Source organism: Tubulanus polymorphus, chromosome 4 (assembly GCF_964204645.1).
Source record: "Tubulanus polymorphus chromosome 4, tnTubPoly1.2, whole genome shotgun sequence".
In the NCBI taxonomy this organism is placed as follows: Eukaryota; Metazoa; Nemertea; class Palaeonemertea; order Tubulaniformes; family Tubulanidae; genus Tubulanus; species Tubulanus polymorphus.
Window position 1 is genome coordinate 23,937,240 of NC_134028.1, and position 16,493 is coordinate 23,953,732.

The 16,493-nt window shown below is 38.3% G+C and overlaps 2 protein-coding genes across 4 annotated transcripts; one reads left to right on the forward strand and one right to left on the reverse strand.

Annotated features, from left to right (window-relative positions):
- The first annotated feature begins 105 nt into the window (after positions 1–105).
- Positions 106–12,163, forward strand: LOC141903737 (protein flightless-1 homolog). Of its 3 annotated transcripts, XM_074792004.1 has the most exons (31): positions 106–168; positions 361–471; positions 719–874; positions 956–1,041; positions 1,127–1,203; positions 1,281–1,365; positions 1,685–1,788; positions 1,959–2,075; positions 2,161–2,219; positions 2,297–2,454; positions 2,933–3,177; positions 3,311–3,479; positions 4,083–4,178; positions 4,713–4,846; positions 4,944–5,056; positions 5,580–5,765; positions 5,842–5,898; positions 5,982–6,097; positions 6,305–6,513; positions 6,599–6,686; positions 7,370–7,592; positions 7,884–7,967; positions 8,054–8,150; positions 8,242–8,428; positions 8,848–9,093; positions 9,441–9,561; positions 10,042–10,131; positions 10,514–10,606; positions 10,693–10,806; positions 11,154–11,289; positions 11,619–12,163. In XM_074792004.1, the coding sequence occupies exons 1-30, from the start codon at positions 106–108 to the stop codon at positions 11,286–11,288; spliced, it is 3,819 nt and encodes a 1,272-aa protein (XP_074648105.1). In that variant the 3' UTR covers position 11,289; positions 11,619–12,163. The 3 variants fall into 3 exon arrangements, with proteins under 3 accessions (XP_074648105.1, XP_074648106.1, XP_074648107.1); XM_074792005.1 differs by lacking the exon at positions 4,083–4,178 and having other exon boundaries at positions 11,154–12,163; XM_074792006.1 differs by lacking the exons at positions 9,441–9,561; positions 10,042–10,131; positions 10,514–10,606; ... (1 more) ...; positions 11,154–11,289; positions 11,619–12,163 and having other exon boundaries at positions 8,855–9,058.
- Positions 12,164–12,309: 146 nt separating this feature from the next.
- Positions 12,310–16,392, reverse strand: LOC141903863 (cilia-and flagella-associated protein 96-like). Its single transcript, XM_074792215.1, has 8 exons — positions 16,224–16,392; positions 15,805–15,930; positions 15,166–15,385; positions 14,342–14,479; positions 13,783–13,858; positions 13,510–13,689; positions 13,072–13,247; positions 12,310–12,990 (listed from the first exon to the last, which is right to left on the reverse strand). The coding sequence occupies exons 2-8, from the start codon at positions 15,899–15,901 to the stop codon at positions 12,939–12,941; spliced, it is 939 nt and encodes a 312-aa protein (XP_074648316.1). The 5' UTR covers positions 15,902–15,930; positions 16,224–16,392; the 3' UTR covers positions 12,310–12,938.
- Positions 16,393–16,493: the final 101 nt, after the last annotated feature.

The window sequence follows — 16,493 nt, forward strand, 5'->3', positions numbered from 1 at the left end:
GCCGAGGGTATTCATGATTCATCGTTGGGCAGCGGTACCGGGTACCGCCGAAGAGCCGCGCTAAACAATTACCGTCAGGTGCTGCCACCTGCATATCTAGCAGCAATGGCTGCCACCGGAGTTCTACCGTTCGTTCGAGGAATAGATTTTACCCGAAATAACTTCTGCGTAAGTTTAAATTGTCAGTTGGTTTACATCAAAATTACCGAAAACTATATGTGAATATATTTAAATACAAGATGAGAATTTTCCTTTGCAATAAATTGTAAAAAACGCCTTCGAATCTCATCTGGCAATCCCTCCTCACTTGCCAGAGCCTCTCAGTTTTGACAGACAGTACTTTTTGTCTATTTTTTTTAGAATGGAAATCATCCCAATCATTTGCCGGACATGTCGGGCCTCAGATGGCTCCGTCTTAACCATTCAGCAATGGACAGTTTGCCTTTTGAGTTGACAAGTCTCAAGAAACTGGTAAGAAGGAGGCCCTCACAAAAATAATTGTTAGATAGGACTATATACTCGGTCAACACTTGTCTGAGATGAGAGATCACTTTCACAATATTTAACTCTTTATTTTTCGGTTAAATTGCTACTAATTACTTCATATTTTCAATTAGCATTTTAAGATTTAACTTTTTCCATCGAATCTTCATCGTACCCTGGACCTGTTTCTTTTGTTATTTGTTCTTTTTTGCTGACAGTTTTCTTTCTTTCGCAGGAACACTTAAGTGTCACCCACAACAAACTGGCCGACCTTCAGAATGTGAAATTCTCCGAGATGCCTTGCATTCGAGCGTTGGTCTTACGCCATAACGACTTGACTTGCGATTCAATTCCATCCGACATATTCCACTTGGATGATTTGACTGTTGTTGTAAGCTGGCTACTTGCTGCGCCTAAATTTACAATTTAAAACTGCGATAAAATGTCGAATAAACTTGTGTCATTATTACAGGATTTGAGTCACAATAATTTGACGACTATTCCCACAGATATGGAACTCGCTACTGGAGTTGTAGTATTAAATCTAAGTAACAACAAGTAAGCATCGCATCCACTAGCGCCACCTAGTAGACACCGTTGATCGCGTAGATTATTGAAGAAATCAATGAATTCTTTATTTCAGAATCGAAAATATCCACAATCAGCTGTTCATCAATTTGACAAATCTTTACTATTTGGATCTGAGCAATAATCTTCTAGGTAGATATGAAATTCATTTTTTCGAATAGGCCTATAACGATTAAACCGATTTATAACCGCAACTTGTTCATTTCTAGGAACGATTCCGCCACAGATTCGCCGGTTGTCCAGTTTACAAGTTCTTATTTTGAATAATAACCAGATAAACGCCTCACAACTCAGGTAAATAGGGCCTTATTGATTCATTATTATTGAATGCAGATGTGGATCCAGGGCTTTGGGTGCCGGAAAATTTCCATTGCATTATTTATTTCCAGTTTTTAAAAGCGACATCTCAAAGTGCATGTTACATTCACTTTAAACATATGAGATGTTCAAACAGTACCTAAAAACGCTCAGATTTTCTCAGTGATGACCAGCAGAGCACCCCTGCCACACCCCCCTCCCCCTCCCCCTCCCCCAACCCACTTTGAAAATCCTGGATCCACCTGTTAAACCTGATTGCATTTTGTAAACAATATGCGGTGCGTGTTCATTGTAGGCAGATATCATCGATGTTATCACTGCATACGCTTCACCTGAGAAATACACAGAGAAATTTGAGTAATTTTCCTGCTGGACTCGACAACTTACAAAACCTTACTGGTAAATATGTCGAGTAAAACTCGATTATGAAATTGCAGTTGGGAGAATCGTCATACTATCGACTTATCCGAATGACACGACGTACACTTAGTTAATTGAATATTTTGATTAATAGAATATAATTTGACCAATAATTTGATGAAAAGCTGGTTTCCCTCGCTTGATTTCAGATTTGGATATATCGTGTAACGAATTGCCCGTCGTTCCTGAGAGTTTGTATAAAATCAAAACTTTAAAACGACTGAATTTAAGCGGCAACGAAATCACTGAATTATCCCAGTTCGTTGGTAAGAATGAGAGAAATCGTGTATTACATCGTAGTTCAATGTTCTCTGAATGGAAATTTCAAAGTAGTCGTTTTTTAATTTTCAGATACTTGGGAATTTATGGAATATTTGAATTTATCGCGAAACAAGATCTCAGAACTACCAGTAAGTGTCATCAGTGTCATTACGTCTGAGATAGATTCAACTTAGATCAAATTGATGATGAACGAAATGATTTTCAGGCGTCGCTGTGCAAGTTGAGTTATTTGAAGAAACTGTTTTGTAACAGTAATCAGTTGGACTTCAATGGAATTCCAGCCGGAATCGGTAAAATACACGACCTGGAAGTATTCAGCGCAGCTAACAATAACCTAGAGATGATTCCGGAGGGTTTGTGCAGGTAAAACTCGAGCGAGCAATTTATTCATGTTTAATTTAATGATTAATGTACAGTAACCCTCATCTACTCAGACTTTGGTTAAAATTGACTCGGAGACAAAAATGAAATATTTTCTGACTCGTGATGACGTATTTCCAATCCTTATCCCTTTCATTGTGGCTAATTAATTCGCTAAAATGCTGAAGAAGATTTGAAAATTTTAAGAAAATTCCACCCCAGTGTTTTGTATTAAAACAGGCATTCTGCAGAACGGTGTCTCATTCACTTATATTTCACTATGTTATGACCGGCACTGACATCTTTTGATAGAGATGAAAACTAATTAGGGCCTACTGATAACATCGATACGCCGCAGCGCTGTCCAATTATGCCAGTTCTTTTTTAAACCCAAGTAGGACTACTTGGAAAATGAATATTAAATTCATTTCCATTGTTTTGACTGAAAAAGAGTCAAATATAAACTTTTCATTTTCCGTAGATGTGGAAAACTGAAGAAGTTGATCCTGAATAAGAATCGTCTGATCACACTGCCGGACGCGATTCATCTGTTAACCGATCTCGAGGTGTTTAACGTCGATCAGAATCCCGATCTAGTCATGCCCCCGAAACCGGCCGAAATGCAAAAGGGAAGCGGCGTCGAATTCTACAATATCGATTTCTCGTTGAATCATCAGCTTCGCTTGGCCGGAGCGATGCCTCATCAACCTACTAGTCCTAGTCACAGTAAGTATACTACACAGGGTTGGCTCTGACCTGGTAGACTAACGAAATCGAAAAAATCTATTAAAAAAATCAGGGAAAAGCGAATGAATTTAGAAGCGGATGGACTGTGATCATTCTATTGTCATATATTCAGCCGCTAAGGATCCGATGGCTCGTAAGATGAGACTTCGTCGTCGTGGACGCGACACGAAGCAGGACGGCAGCGATCAGGTGTTGAAGGGAATGCGCGACATCGCTAAAGATAAAGCACGCGGTATCACGAGAACGCCGTCTACTGACGCTGAGGATGCTGAACCACTCAGGTACAGTCTCCGGCCATGCTCTGCTTATTGAATAAAACAGGGTTGTTACAGATCAGGGAAATCCGGGAATAACATTTTCCCCAGCTGGGACCTCGGGGAATTCTGACTTGAAAATCAGGAAATATTGAGGGAATTTGATGAGTTTGATGTTTTGTCATCAATAACAATAATGATGATTTATATTCCACATTAAATTACAACATCTCATTAAGAGCTATACAAAAGTATACAAAATATGAGATATGATATTGATACAATGTGGAGGAGATGAAATGAAGCCATCAAGGGCTTGTAAAAGTTTCTAATCCCCTAGCACGCACTGATTCACACTAACGCGCATACGTGCATTTCATACACATATACAGTAATTCTTGCTGGTGATGAGTGGCACAAAGAACTTATAGAAAGCAACAGTACCCCGTGCGGGATATGTTACGATTTAATCAGGGAATTTTTTTTCGAAGGTTAGGGAAATATCGGGGAATTTAGGATTCTCTGATCTGTAAGAGAAGCCCGAACGATATCGATTCTCGCAATTCGTCGGTGAAATCAGAGCATTTTAAGAAATATCAAATGGCTTAATGTGGTGTATTCATTCCCTAGCGAAACGGAGGACAAACAGTGTAACCCTAGCTACGATAGTAGTAGTCGTAATAGTAGTATAGTTAGTATAGATAGCGTTGAAGATGTAACGACAAAGTAAGAATATATTGTCTTCTGCGCGCTTCAGTTTTACAGCTATTTTCTCTCTCGCGTAGTAGAAGTCATCACGCACTTTTCAAAAACAGTTCTCCTTTTACTTCTCGCATCTGCAATAATTATTTATTTTCTACGACGGTACACACCAGATATCGGTCTTGCTACTATTTATCATCAGGGCCTGGTTTTATAGAAAGGTTCCTAACTGAAACTCTTATCGGACTGTTAACGTTTAAAGGCACCTTTCTTTTAAACCAGCCGTAAAGAAATTTTTACGAGGTAATTTTCAGTCTTGTATTTTACTTCAGAATTCGTATTTATGATTATGAAAATCAAGCCAGCTTAACAATTATTTATATCGCTCTGAAAATGAATGAACGTATTGAGCAATAATTGTGGAACTTGGTTTCAAGTCATTCACAACTGTAGCTCAAAATATAAAGGGCATGAAGTTTGAATCGAGCCATTTCAATATTTTTAAACAGTTACTGGCCGCATCCAGTCATTTCGTTTTCTTGCCTGTTTCATTTTTAGGCCGAAGAAATGGAATGAAACGTTAGAAAAACCGAACTTAGATTACAGCGAAATATTCGAAGAAGACGTCGGTCAAATTCCGGGTTTGACTTGTTGGGAAATCGAGAACTTTTTGCCGAATCCCCTCGACGAAGGTAAAAATTGAAGACGGCAAAACAAGCGAAGATTATCTCCGGATTACGTTTTAATGATTTACTAGATTTTCACCCGTTTCGTCTGTTTTCGTTGAAGCTCTTCATGGAAAGTTTTACGAAGCCGATTGTTACATCGTATTGAAGACATTCATCGATGAAACGAACAGCCTCAACTGGCAAATATACTTTTGGATCGGAGAAAAAACTACCGTAAGTTTTTATACGATCAAAGATCCTCGACTGATATGCATTTGAGCCGTGAAAGTGAAAAAATTAAATTTGCACTGACCGCTGCAAAATGCATTGATTTTATCTATTGGAGAATTAGGCCCTGTCAAATTGACAGACCTGACTGCCGTTACGGTTTAAGAGTAGTTTATACTCTTTCAAAGGCGCAATTACTACCACAATTATCAAAATGCGTTCAAAATCAGACTGAGTTCTTGTTAATTTTCAATCACACTACTATTTTCGAATTGAAATTACTGTTATTTGGACTGAAAACTACTACAAAGCAAGACCCTGAGTAGTTAGTTACCTAATCGTTGGTAAGCTTTTTATAATCGGATGGGCTTATACCAACCATATTATAAACTGGTATGTGGTTTGTGAAAATATCCGATTGTGAAACTAAACCACAGACAGGTTACTGACTAGACCCTGAGGTATTCGGGGCTTAGATCTTATTACATACATTTGGAGAACTCATATTATAATTTGATTATAACTGTAGTTGGATAAGAAGGCTTGTGCGGCGATTCACGCCGTAAATCTGCGTAATCTACTCGGCACCGAAAATCGTTGTATCAGAGAAGAGATGGCAGATGAAAGCGACGATTTCCTCGATTTATTCGAAAATGAAATCTCTTACATCGAAGGTGGTCGCACTTCGAGCGGTTTCTACTCGTCCGAAGAAGGGGTATGTCACCAATTCTCGTATTTTGTCACCTGGTTGTTTTACAGAAAAATCATTGTTTCTCATTGTTGTTTTCTAGGAATCGTCTGTGCGTATGTACAGAGCTCAAGGTACACAGAAAATACACGTCGGCGGGGTACGTTACACTCTAGATATACCGATTAAACTTTTCCGTGTTTTCTGTGATTCTAGTGTGGATTTTATGTTTGTGTTTTTCAGGTGGAATTGAACAACAATCAGTTGGATTCTCGCTACGTATTTCTCATTGACGCCGGGCAGAATTTATTCCTGTGGATCGGACGAAAATCGAAAAATCTAACAAAATCTAAAGCGAGGTATCGATTACATTTTTGGCAGACGACTACTATTTTAGAGTAGTTTCTACTAAAATACTAATGCTAAACTACTCTAGAAAATATATTGCATAGCTATTTTTGTCAAACTACTCTCAACTCCTGCAATTAGAGATATCAGGTTGTCTGGTCTGGTTTAGTCGAAATTAGCGAAGTAGTAAACATAATTTTGTTGTGTTTTTTCTTCAGATTAGTAGCTGAAAAAATCAACAAAAACGAACGCAAATCGCAGGCGAAAATCTTCATGGAATTCCAGGGTAAAGAGAGCGATGAGTTCTGGCAGACGCTCGGCGGTCAAAATAAAAACATCATCGATTGGGTGCCGGAAACCTGGACACCAGCACCACCTATACTTTACAATGTGAAACTAGGAATGGGTTATCTAGAGCTTCCACAGGGTAAGTACCGTATTTCAAAATTCTGAAGATTTTTGAATACTCGAAATTTGGAAGATTTCCTGACCTGTTGTGTCGATGTTATCAGCTGAAGTTCCACATCATAAACTCGTGAAGACGATTTTAAATACGAAAAATGTCTACATTCTGGATTGTAATACAGATTTCTTCATCTGGTAAATACTACTTACATACTTAATCCTCTTCATCCCTACTGGGCCATGACAAACTTCTTCATCTTGGACTGGTCCTTAGCTCTGTAGCTGTGTGTTGAGCTTGGTCCCAAATGAGACCAGCGGAAGACATTTCAGTGGTGATGGTGCGTCTCCATGTGGTTTTGGGGTGGTGAATAATACACCTATGTATAAAGACTGGGGCAAAAAAGGGTTAACTAACTTAATCCTTTGATGATGCGATGTTTTCTTGTTGTAGCATTATCTTATACGTACAAAATCCTCCTGCAACAAGATAGAAAAAAGTGTTTGAAATTTTTCCTTGAAATAATATTTACGTAATGTTTCGACCAGTCGTATTCAGGAATGTGTGGATGACTGTTAGGATAGAGTCGAAAAATTGAATATTAGCTCATGGAAATATTTAGGACTTGTACCTCGTTAATTGTGGGAGATTTTATGTAAGAGTTAACTCTTAATACCTGTCTACCCTACATTTATTGTGGGAGATTTTATGTTAACTCTAATACCTGTCTTCCCCACACTTATTGTGGGAGTTTTATAGAAGATTTAAGAGATTCTAGTTTTAAAGAAGGGCTAAGGGCTTTAAGGCTAGTCCTTGAAAATGATAATCTTGTTCGATGTGTAATGGTGTGATCTCGATAAATCGTGTTATTCGATTACAGGATCGGTAAGAAGTCGACTCGACTGGTGAGAGCCGCGGCGTTGAAACTCGCGCAGGAAGTTTTACGAGTCGTTCGTCGGCCGAGTTTCGTCTCGTTGACGCGATGCATCGAAGGCACCGAGCCGCAGGTGTTTAAAACGAAATTCACCGGCTGGGACGACGTGATCGCGGTCGACTTCACGAGAACGTCGGAATCGGTGCAGAGACGCGGCGTCGATTTAAAGGTTATTATTTCAACCTCCGAATTAAACGCGGTGGCCACTTACCGTATCTGGAAATCAGGGAATTTTGTAACAAAAAAGCTAAAAATCAGTGATGAGTTGGGGAAATTTGTTGAGATTGCTAGATCATGCGTAAAATCTAACAGTTTTTGTCTATGTTGTACATATTTGACTGTGTTAATTGATTGGATTCTTAGCAGATCAAGTCAGGGAAGTCAACGTGCATGTTTGGGAATAGTTGGGGAAAAGCAAGTCAAATGATGATTGATTTTTGATTGTGGTGGATTTTTTTAGGCAATTATGCAAAGAGACCAAATCAAGACCGATCTTTCGGCTCTGTTTATGCCCAGACAACCATCGATGGCTAAAGAAGAAGCTGTGAGTTTAGCGTTTATTATTATATAGAAATACCGGTAGATAGAACGTATAATAACGTGATGATTAAACTGATCACTGTTTTGTAGGAGACGCTGATGACCGAATGGAATGAAGATTTAGACGGAATGGAATCGTTTGTTTTAGAAGGAAAGAAATTCGTTCGTTTACCGGAAGAAGAAATTGGTAAAGAATCGATTCGAAAACAAGTGAAATTTTTCGTTGTTATTTACCGTCAGTTCCGATTGTGTTATTGTTATATTTCGACCCGATTCAGGACATTTCTATACGAATGACTCGTACGTGTTTTTGTGTCGGTATTGGGTTCCGGTTGAGTTACCAGAGGGCGTTGACGAGGAAGACGTCGAGGATGAAGATTTACCCGAGGATGAATATAAATGCACGGTCTACTTCTGGCAAGGCAGACATGCCGGAAACATGGGCTGGTTAACTTTTACATTCAGGTAAGTTTAGGGGTTGGGGAATTACGAATTACTGGAGTTTTACGAGAAAGTTCAGTTCAAGAGGGTCCTCCCTGCAAACTATTTAATTTGAACAAAGTGCCCAAAACTCCTTCAATTTTGAGAAATAGGCAATTACAAATTTTTGTCTACAGTTTTAGACCACCCCTATACCGATACAGTTGGGACCTGGATTTTTTTTCCCCAATTAGGCAGTTACTGAATAGTTCAGTGTGTAATGAAAATTAATGGTTTACCAAGATAAACAGTACCGATTTAGGATATATGAGAGTGATACGGACACTTCCTTGAAATCTTCTCCTTTAAAGCTCCGTGAAAACTCCTTATATCCAGGAATGAGCAATCTGTAGAGAAACCCTGATCTAGAAATATGGCTAAAAGTTGCGTCTTCTTTTTCACAGTTTGCAGAAGAAATTCGAATCGTTATTCGGCGATAAACTCGAAGTCGTCCGAACTCATCAACAACAAGAGAATCTGAAATTCCTGTCTCATTTCAAACAGAAGTTCGTCATCCACAACGGAAAACGCAACGTTACTCCGGCGAAAATGCCGACGGAATTCTTCCAGATCCGATCGAACGGTAGTCCTATCGCTACTCGATGTATACAGTGCAATCCATCTGCTAGTCTTCTCAACTCGGAGTTCTGGTGAGTTTTGTAATCGGCGCTCCTATAGATCAGGAAGATCAAGGAATTCTGAAAGTCAGGGAAAATTGATTTTTTGGTGTCTTCTTGTTCTTGTTGGTAGCGAATGGCCCTAGGAACCAATTGATAATGAACAGCCCCCACTGGGGATATCTTTTCAATTCAATCAGATGGGTCTGGGAAAATCAGAGAAATATCTGGGTATTTTGGATTCTCCATTCTGTAAGAACTCTGTTATTATCAACTTAGTGCAGGTTTTTTTTTAATAAAAGGAATTGGGAAAGGTGAAATATTCTCAGTCAATCTTACAAGTATCAAAAGGTAGTCATTGAATTTTGTTCAATTTTCAGTTTTATTTTACGGGTGCCGTTTGAAGGCACAGATCAGGGTATTGTTTACGTATGGGCCGGTAAAAAGAGCGATCCTGATGAAGCTAAACTCGCTGAAGAAATAGCTATGGACATGTACGGGGTAAGTAGAAGAAGGGTGACAACCAACCTGGAAATCTGGAAAAAGTCAGGGAATTTTCATTACATTAAAAAAGTCAGGGGAAAGTCAGGGAATTTTGTGAAACAAAAACTAAAAATCAGGAAAAAGTCAGGGGAATTTGTTCAGATAGTAAGAGTCAATTCAAATAGGGTGGCCACATACCTGGAAATCAGGGAAAATTCTTTTCTAGTCAGGAAATTTTATAAAAAGGCTAAGTCAGGGAAATTTGTTGAGATTGCTATATCATGCGTATAATCAAACTTCTTTCCAACTATGTTTTACAAACTTGACTATGTTAATTGATTGTATTCTTAGTTGATCAAGTCAGGGAAAACTCAAGGGAAAGCAAGTCAAATAAAAGTGGCCACACCCTGAGAATATCCATTTTATTTTCCTCACATTTGTTGAAAGTTGAAATTTCAAATATTTTACTAGTTTTCTCTTTCTGTTCGTTCTGTGCAGAATAATCATTCGATTCAATTCATCTCGGAGGGCGAGGAACCGGAGAACTTTTTCTGGGTCGGAATCGGCGGCAGAAAGAAATACGAAGAGGTAATTAGTAAAAACCAGTTAAAACAGGTTACAGGTACTCAGTTCTATAGACAATCTTAAGACCGGTCTTTTTGATTCTGTAGCCAATCTAACAACTTCAGACCAGTCTATAAACTCATTGTGCTTCTATAGCCAACCTTAAACTTCAGACCAGTCTTAACTCATTTTGGTTCTATAGCCAATCTAATAACTTCAGGCCAGTCTAAACTCATTTTGCTTCTATAGCTAACCTTTAACTTTAGGCCAGTCTAAACTCATTTTGGTTCTTTCAATCTAACAACAATCAGTCAATCTAGTTGTTAGATGTGGCCCACATTTGGAGTAGTCCCAGCTGCAGCTGGGGACTCGATTTTATAACTAATGCCTACAATTTGTTTCACAGGGAGCTGATTATATGCGTAACGCTCGATTATTCCGTTGTTCGAATGAAAAAGGATATTTCACAGTGTCAGAAAAATGTTCCGATTTCTGCCAGGTGAGAGTCGTGTGGCAATCGAGATGCTTTTAGTTTCTCGCGTGTTTTGTGCGGATTTTGATAACGGTTTTTATCTGTTGATTCAGGACGATTTAGCCGATGACGATGTGATGATATTAGACAATGGAGCTCAAGTTTTTCTGTGGGTCGGACGCAAAACAAGCGACGTGGAAATAAAATTAGCATTTAAAAGTGCACAGGTAATGAAAATCAGAGAGAATATCATGTATCAGTCATCTCTCCCTGGGGAGAAGTAACACCGAGCTGCTAACAAACGCTCAGGAGTCATCTATCAGGCCAGGTACCCATTTACTCCTGGGTGGAGAGAGGCAATGAGGATAAGTGTCTTGCCCGAGGACACTACGGCAATGTACGGGGTTCGAACCCACGACCTGGCTTCACAGAGTCGAACGCTCTAACCGCTCGGCCACACCGCTCCAAATGCTCAATTCAGTTTTGAAAATGGTGCATAGGATTGATTCGAAACATCACGGCTCTCTATATTGAGTCTTTCTTCATAATTATTGTGGGTTTTCTTGTTTTATAGGTTTACATTCAACATATGCGCAATAAACAACCAGATCGGCCGCGGAAACTGCTGTTATGTCTGAAATACAAAGAGCCTCAACGTTTCAACAAGTGCTTCCACGGCTGGGATAAACATAAAGCAGTTATCGAATAAGGTGCCAAATAATTATGTGTCTGTGATAACAAAATTCTTGTCTTGTTTTGGAAAATTTAGAAATATACAGATATTTCTTGGACCCGAAGTGCGAAACGGTTAATGTTCTAAATGTTAAACTCATTCCCCATTGGTTTGCTATAGGAATAATTTAATAAGAACTAGACTCGAATTGACTCGTTTACTTAAGGTCCAAACAAAGTTGTTCTGATAATCTGTGTGTAATGAAAGAGAAAATGAATAGCTCTATAAATTCTACTCGGAGATTGCTGCTTGTGTTAAACTAGTATTATCATATAGTATTGTATCGTATTTATTTTCATAAACAAGTATCAGTTGTGCAGTTGAATACAAGACTGAAATCACAACAGATCCTGGTTCCAGTTGAATTCTTGAATTTTTTCATTTGTTCATGCGTAAACCGGAGTAAAATATCAGATACAAATAGACAGAGATTCTGCTGCTGAATCATGTGCCAAATATCAGTAATATCAATATTAATCAATGTGGATTGTAATGAATTTTAAGCTGTAGATTAGTGGCGATAACGGGCATATTCTCCGTTGAATTCTCACTTGCGTAAGGCTCAGACAATGTCGATCAATTTAATCTAAAAGTCATCTATATATTATTTGTTTGTATGTCCTTTTGGCTATGTAGTGCAGTCGAATTGAAATAACCCTATTCATATTTTCACCCACACTTCTATCTTCTAGTCTTAGCTACATTTATCATCCGATCCCGTGCTAATAATAGCGTTCTTTGTTTCTGACTGAATTTGCTGCCGATGAAAATTATCCCTTATCTATCTTTAATTAGCTCGATTTCATTCTAGAAAACGTGTAAAAATTTGTATAGCGAATGATTTTTTTTGTACGACTTATTTAAAACAATTGTATTAAACTAAAAGTAATTGAAATGTGTTTTCGTGCGTGTGTTTGTATGTTGCGAATAGCGAGGAACTTCGGAGCTTGAAAATCCGAATTGAGAAATGAATGGAAAAGAAAATATTTAGGGCAAACAAAATAAAATTTTATTTACAGTTTACTGACAGACAATCGGTCAAAAAACCTACAGTCAATGAGTAATACACAGTAATAATTGATGTGACATAATTCATTATGTCTTAAATAGAATAGGTTTACATTATAATACAGAGTACATTATTCTAATTTCGTGGAAAATACATCGATTTACAATGACAAAAACTGTACCATCACATGGGTATCTGTATATATGAGTGGAAATTACTTTTTTTCGCGAAAATCAACGAAAATGGGAGAAAAAAAGTAACGCATTCATGTGGAATTCAGTGCGTCCGACCACAAACACGGTCGGGTTGCCGAATTGTTTTATGGCCGGATGTCGATTCTACAGGGCAAAAATATCACAGCTACGCATCTTAAGCAACCGTTAAGATAATCATTATTGCTTTATAAATAGAAGAAATTTCATGATTCATTCGTCGATAAAAAATTTTTCTAAGCACTGATTTAAGTTTTTAAAACAAAAATAAACTCAATTCGTGGTATGATAATAGCTCGTACTAAGATATTGCGGATTTTTTGTTACCATTTAAAAAGATTTAAATTTCAAATTCGACTTGGTTTTCGTTGAGCGTTGAGAGTATTTTAAAAGCTGGCAGTTCGTTCATACACAAGTAACTGATCGAACGGTTTTATAATTTTGACAGTTCACCGATCTGAAACGAGAAATTTGTATTTAAAATTCAGTGATTTGTAACCCGAGTAATCTGGTATTCGCGGGTACGTATTTCACTTACCTAACCACATTTAGATCGATGACCGACGAAATCGGTGCAGACTTTGGTCCCGGTGATGGCATGAATATTTTCCCGGTATTATTAACGACGTGAATCGGTCGTTTGACTTTGATTTTGAACGGATCGGCTGAATGTGTCGGGTATTGATCAAACGTTCCGGCTTTCATTCCACCAGGCTACATTATTAGGAAATAATTATACAACATTTATAAGACGAATGCCTAGGTTTACAATAATACAATTGACTGGAATCAATCAGAACGGCCGAGTTTGATACAATTTTATGTTAAGTTGAAGTAATATTTTTATTGTTCCAGTACTTTACAATGCCACTGTTGGGACCAATGAAAAATATGGCGTTCATTGAGATTGAGCAGATTTGTTCTCTGAAAGATGGTGGCGTTAAAAGGGTTTGGAACGGACTTTGACTGTACTTACGAATTTCGGCGGCGAACTCGGTTTAAACGGTTTTAAATCTTCTTTCTTTTTATCGCCGGATTTTTTCGGGGGTAAAGGTTTGTCGGTGTGATACGGGTTCAAATCGAAGTAGGCTCTCGGATGCATGTTTAACTTGAATGAACCGCCCTTCATCGAGTTACGATGACTGTCAAAGTCTTTCTACAATTATTCGGTAAAAACATGTAGCTAAACTATGAAAGAATTCAAGCATTTCTGACTTTGAAATTGAGTCGAAAAGTCTATTTTTCATACCTTGGCAATTTCTCGCGCTCGTTCATAAGGGTCAGCTTGGTATTTATGATACGGTCCTATAGTAACTCCTACATAGCTTTGATCAAAAAGAGAAATGTGACATTAGATTGCACCGATATAAAATTGATGACTACGATCTCTGTGAATAACAAAAAATCCCACACTAAAATTGAAAAAGTCTCCTTGAGCTAGAAGTTTATTTCAACTGTATTCTCATACAGGGCGGCTTCTGACCTGGAAAACTCAGGGAATCAGAAGAAATCAGGGAAATTGACAAATTTTACAAAAAAAAACCTGGAAAACTCTTGATTCGGACAATGCTATTGAATGCTTGTTTCTTTATCAGTATGTGATTCAATACAAAAATGAATGAATGATAACAGTTTGAATCTAGAAATTTCTCTGATTCACTAATGGAATTTTGTATAAACACAGGGGATTTCGAAAATGGGTGGAAAGTAACAGCTCTGTTAGAATCATTTTTAGGACAGTATTTTCTTCATTCTTAGTGTGAGACTTCATCACAAGGTGGACAGTGTTTCATCAATCGTTATCATACCCAAATCCTGTGCCTCTTTTAGCCGGATTCGTGGTAAAGTTTCGACCGCTCTGTCTCCGGGCTCGACCGCCGGTCATCGATGGACTGAATGCTTGAATCGGACCACTTAGCGTTCCGTAGTGATTTCCTAATCCCGACCTGAAATACAAATTTACTTTGTACCAGTTGGGAAAGCGCGTAATTCCTTATGAAAATATAATGATAACGACAATAACTTTATTTTCCCTCGAATTACAACACATTACAAACAGAATTATATGAAGGAATACAAGAGGATGCCATTACTAGTATGATCATTGACGTATAGACTAGGGTTAAACTCTAGTCTATACGTCCATAGGGTTAAACTCTAGTCTATGCGTCCATAGGGTTAAACTCTAGTCTATACGTCGATAATGATATTCATGTTGTAATAGAAGGGAAGGTTCTCGCAGAAGCAAAAGAATGCTTGCATTCGTAAGGCTCTTTCACCTATGCCAGACACACACTTATACATGTTCATTGCTACAATTACAATTTGAAAAAATGCGGTGACGTCACCTGGGGCCCAGATTCACAAAAGGGATTAAGGCCTAAATCGATTTAAGATAAACTGAATTAATGAAGAAATTAAATCGATTTAAGAGTTAAACCTTTTAGTGGAACTGGGCCCTGGGTTACAAAGTGCCATTTCTCAGGGTCTCTATCATATATACATGTAAGACTAGGATTGAACTCTAGATCAATGCTTATATACAAAAGGCCCTGATAAAATCAGTAACTATATTCACGCTATTCGGATGAAAAAGGAAGGACCACATTTTAACGTCCCTGAATTAACTTACTGTTTTTTTTCACCACTGCTCGGTAAAAACGCTTTACCGATATTTTTCTTTGATTCGTTCAGTCGTCTCTGACGTCGCGATTTAACCGGATCGCTGTACGCCTCGGCTTCCATTATACGATTGAATTTATCGGCGAAATATCCATCCTGTCTCGACGACCTCGTTTTACTGCCACCCGGCAACATCTGTTTACCTTTACCGGCCGCCTCGTTGAAAGACGCTGCAAATTAAAAATGACATTTAAATATTGCCTTACCAATTGAACTCCCAGGATAGGGTATTATGAGTACATGTTTTGAGGTGTATGATATGGGGCTAGGTTTAGACCGAGTGGCCATTTACAATACACGGAAATCAAAGAAAAGTCAGGTAAATTTGTTAACATGTAAAATCAAACGGTTTCCATCTGTGTTGTATGTTGGTTAATTGATCGGATTCTTAGCAGATCAAGTTAAGGGAAAAACGGCTAGTCTGAACACCAGTCGTTGTTACCGGTTCCCTTTGTGGAACGACGGCTAGGTACTAGACAAGGAAAACGGTGTGCAAGTCAGGGAAAGAGCAAGTCAAGTAAAAGTGGCCATCCTGTTAGTTCAAGAGGAGTGTAACTGCTTTCGTTTTAAAATTATTGATCCGACTTACAAGCATTTCTAGATTTATATCGGTCTCCGATCGTGTGGTATTCCATTTCTTGGAATAAACCGATTCTCTCCATATCTGTTTTCCCTGTTTTGTCCATTGTGTCGATTCTGTTTCACGGTTTTCAATCTGAAAGATAAAGCGATACAAGTTCAAAACTATCCAAGAATTCTGGGTCTATCTCCTGGAGCATCTCAAGCAAGGGTCAACAGTCATTTTTTCGCCTTCTCAATTAAATTTCATAAACAACCACAGGTTTAGTTTCATAAACAGACATGGGTGCCCAGACATGTTTTGATCAACTTCACAATAACTGACTGCACTACAACAAAAACTTACAAAAAAGCAACTAATTATTTACTGCATAAAAAGAGTCCAGCAGACGTCTTCTGTCTGGAGAGAGAAGAACACAATTTGCTCACCTCAAAAAGGATCTCTTTCTGTTGACGGTGCGATTTCCTCAAATCTCCTCTTAGTCAAATTATTTTCTACACAACTTCATTCCCGACCCCGATCACAATTTTTTTCAACTCGATAGTTATTTACGCTCAAACACATACATTTCGAGAACCAGGAAATGATTACGGTATCGCGTTGCCATGGAGACATAAACTTCCGGCGACATGAACGAATACGGACACCGGCTCGGACTGGTTGATCACAATCAATTCGATTTTATTTTATTGACCTTT

What these genes read in the sequence shown, in the direction of transcription:
- LOC141903863 (XM_074792215.1), bottom strand. Translation starts at nt 15,901, where the DNA reads ATGGACAAAACAGGGAAAACAGATATGGAGAGAATCGGTTTATTCCAA. An exon ending in AAAAGAGGCACAGGATTTGG is followed by an intron (nt 13,859 to 14,341) that starts GTATGATAACGA and finishes TTTTGATCAAAG; the next exon opens with CTATGTAGGAGTTACTATAG. An exon ending in ATCGATCTAAATGTGGTTAG is followed by an intron (nt 12,991 to 13,071) that starts GTAAGTGAAATA and finishes TTCTCGTTTCAG; the next exon opens with ATCGGTGAACTGTCAAAATT.
- LOC141903737 (XM_074792004.1), top strand. Translation starts at nt 106, where the DNA reads ATGGCTGCCACCGGAGTTCTACCGTTCGTTCGAGGAATAGATTTTACC. An exon ending in GACGCGGCGTCGATTTAAAG is followed by an intron (nt 7,593 to 7,883) that starts GTTATTATTTCA and finishes GGATTTTTTTAG; the next exon opens with GCAATTATGCAAAGAGACCA. An exon ending in TAGCATTTAAAAGTGCACAG is followed by an intron (nt 10,807 to 11,153) that starts GTAATGAAAATC and finishes CTTGTTTTATAG; the next exon opens with GTTTACATTCAACATATGCG.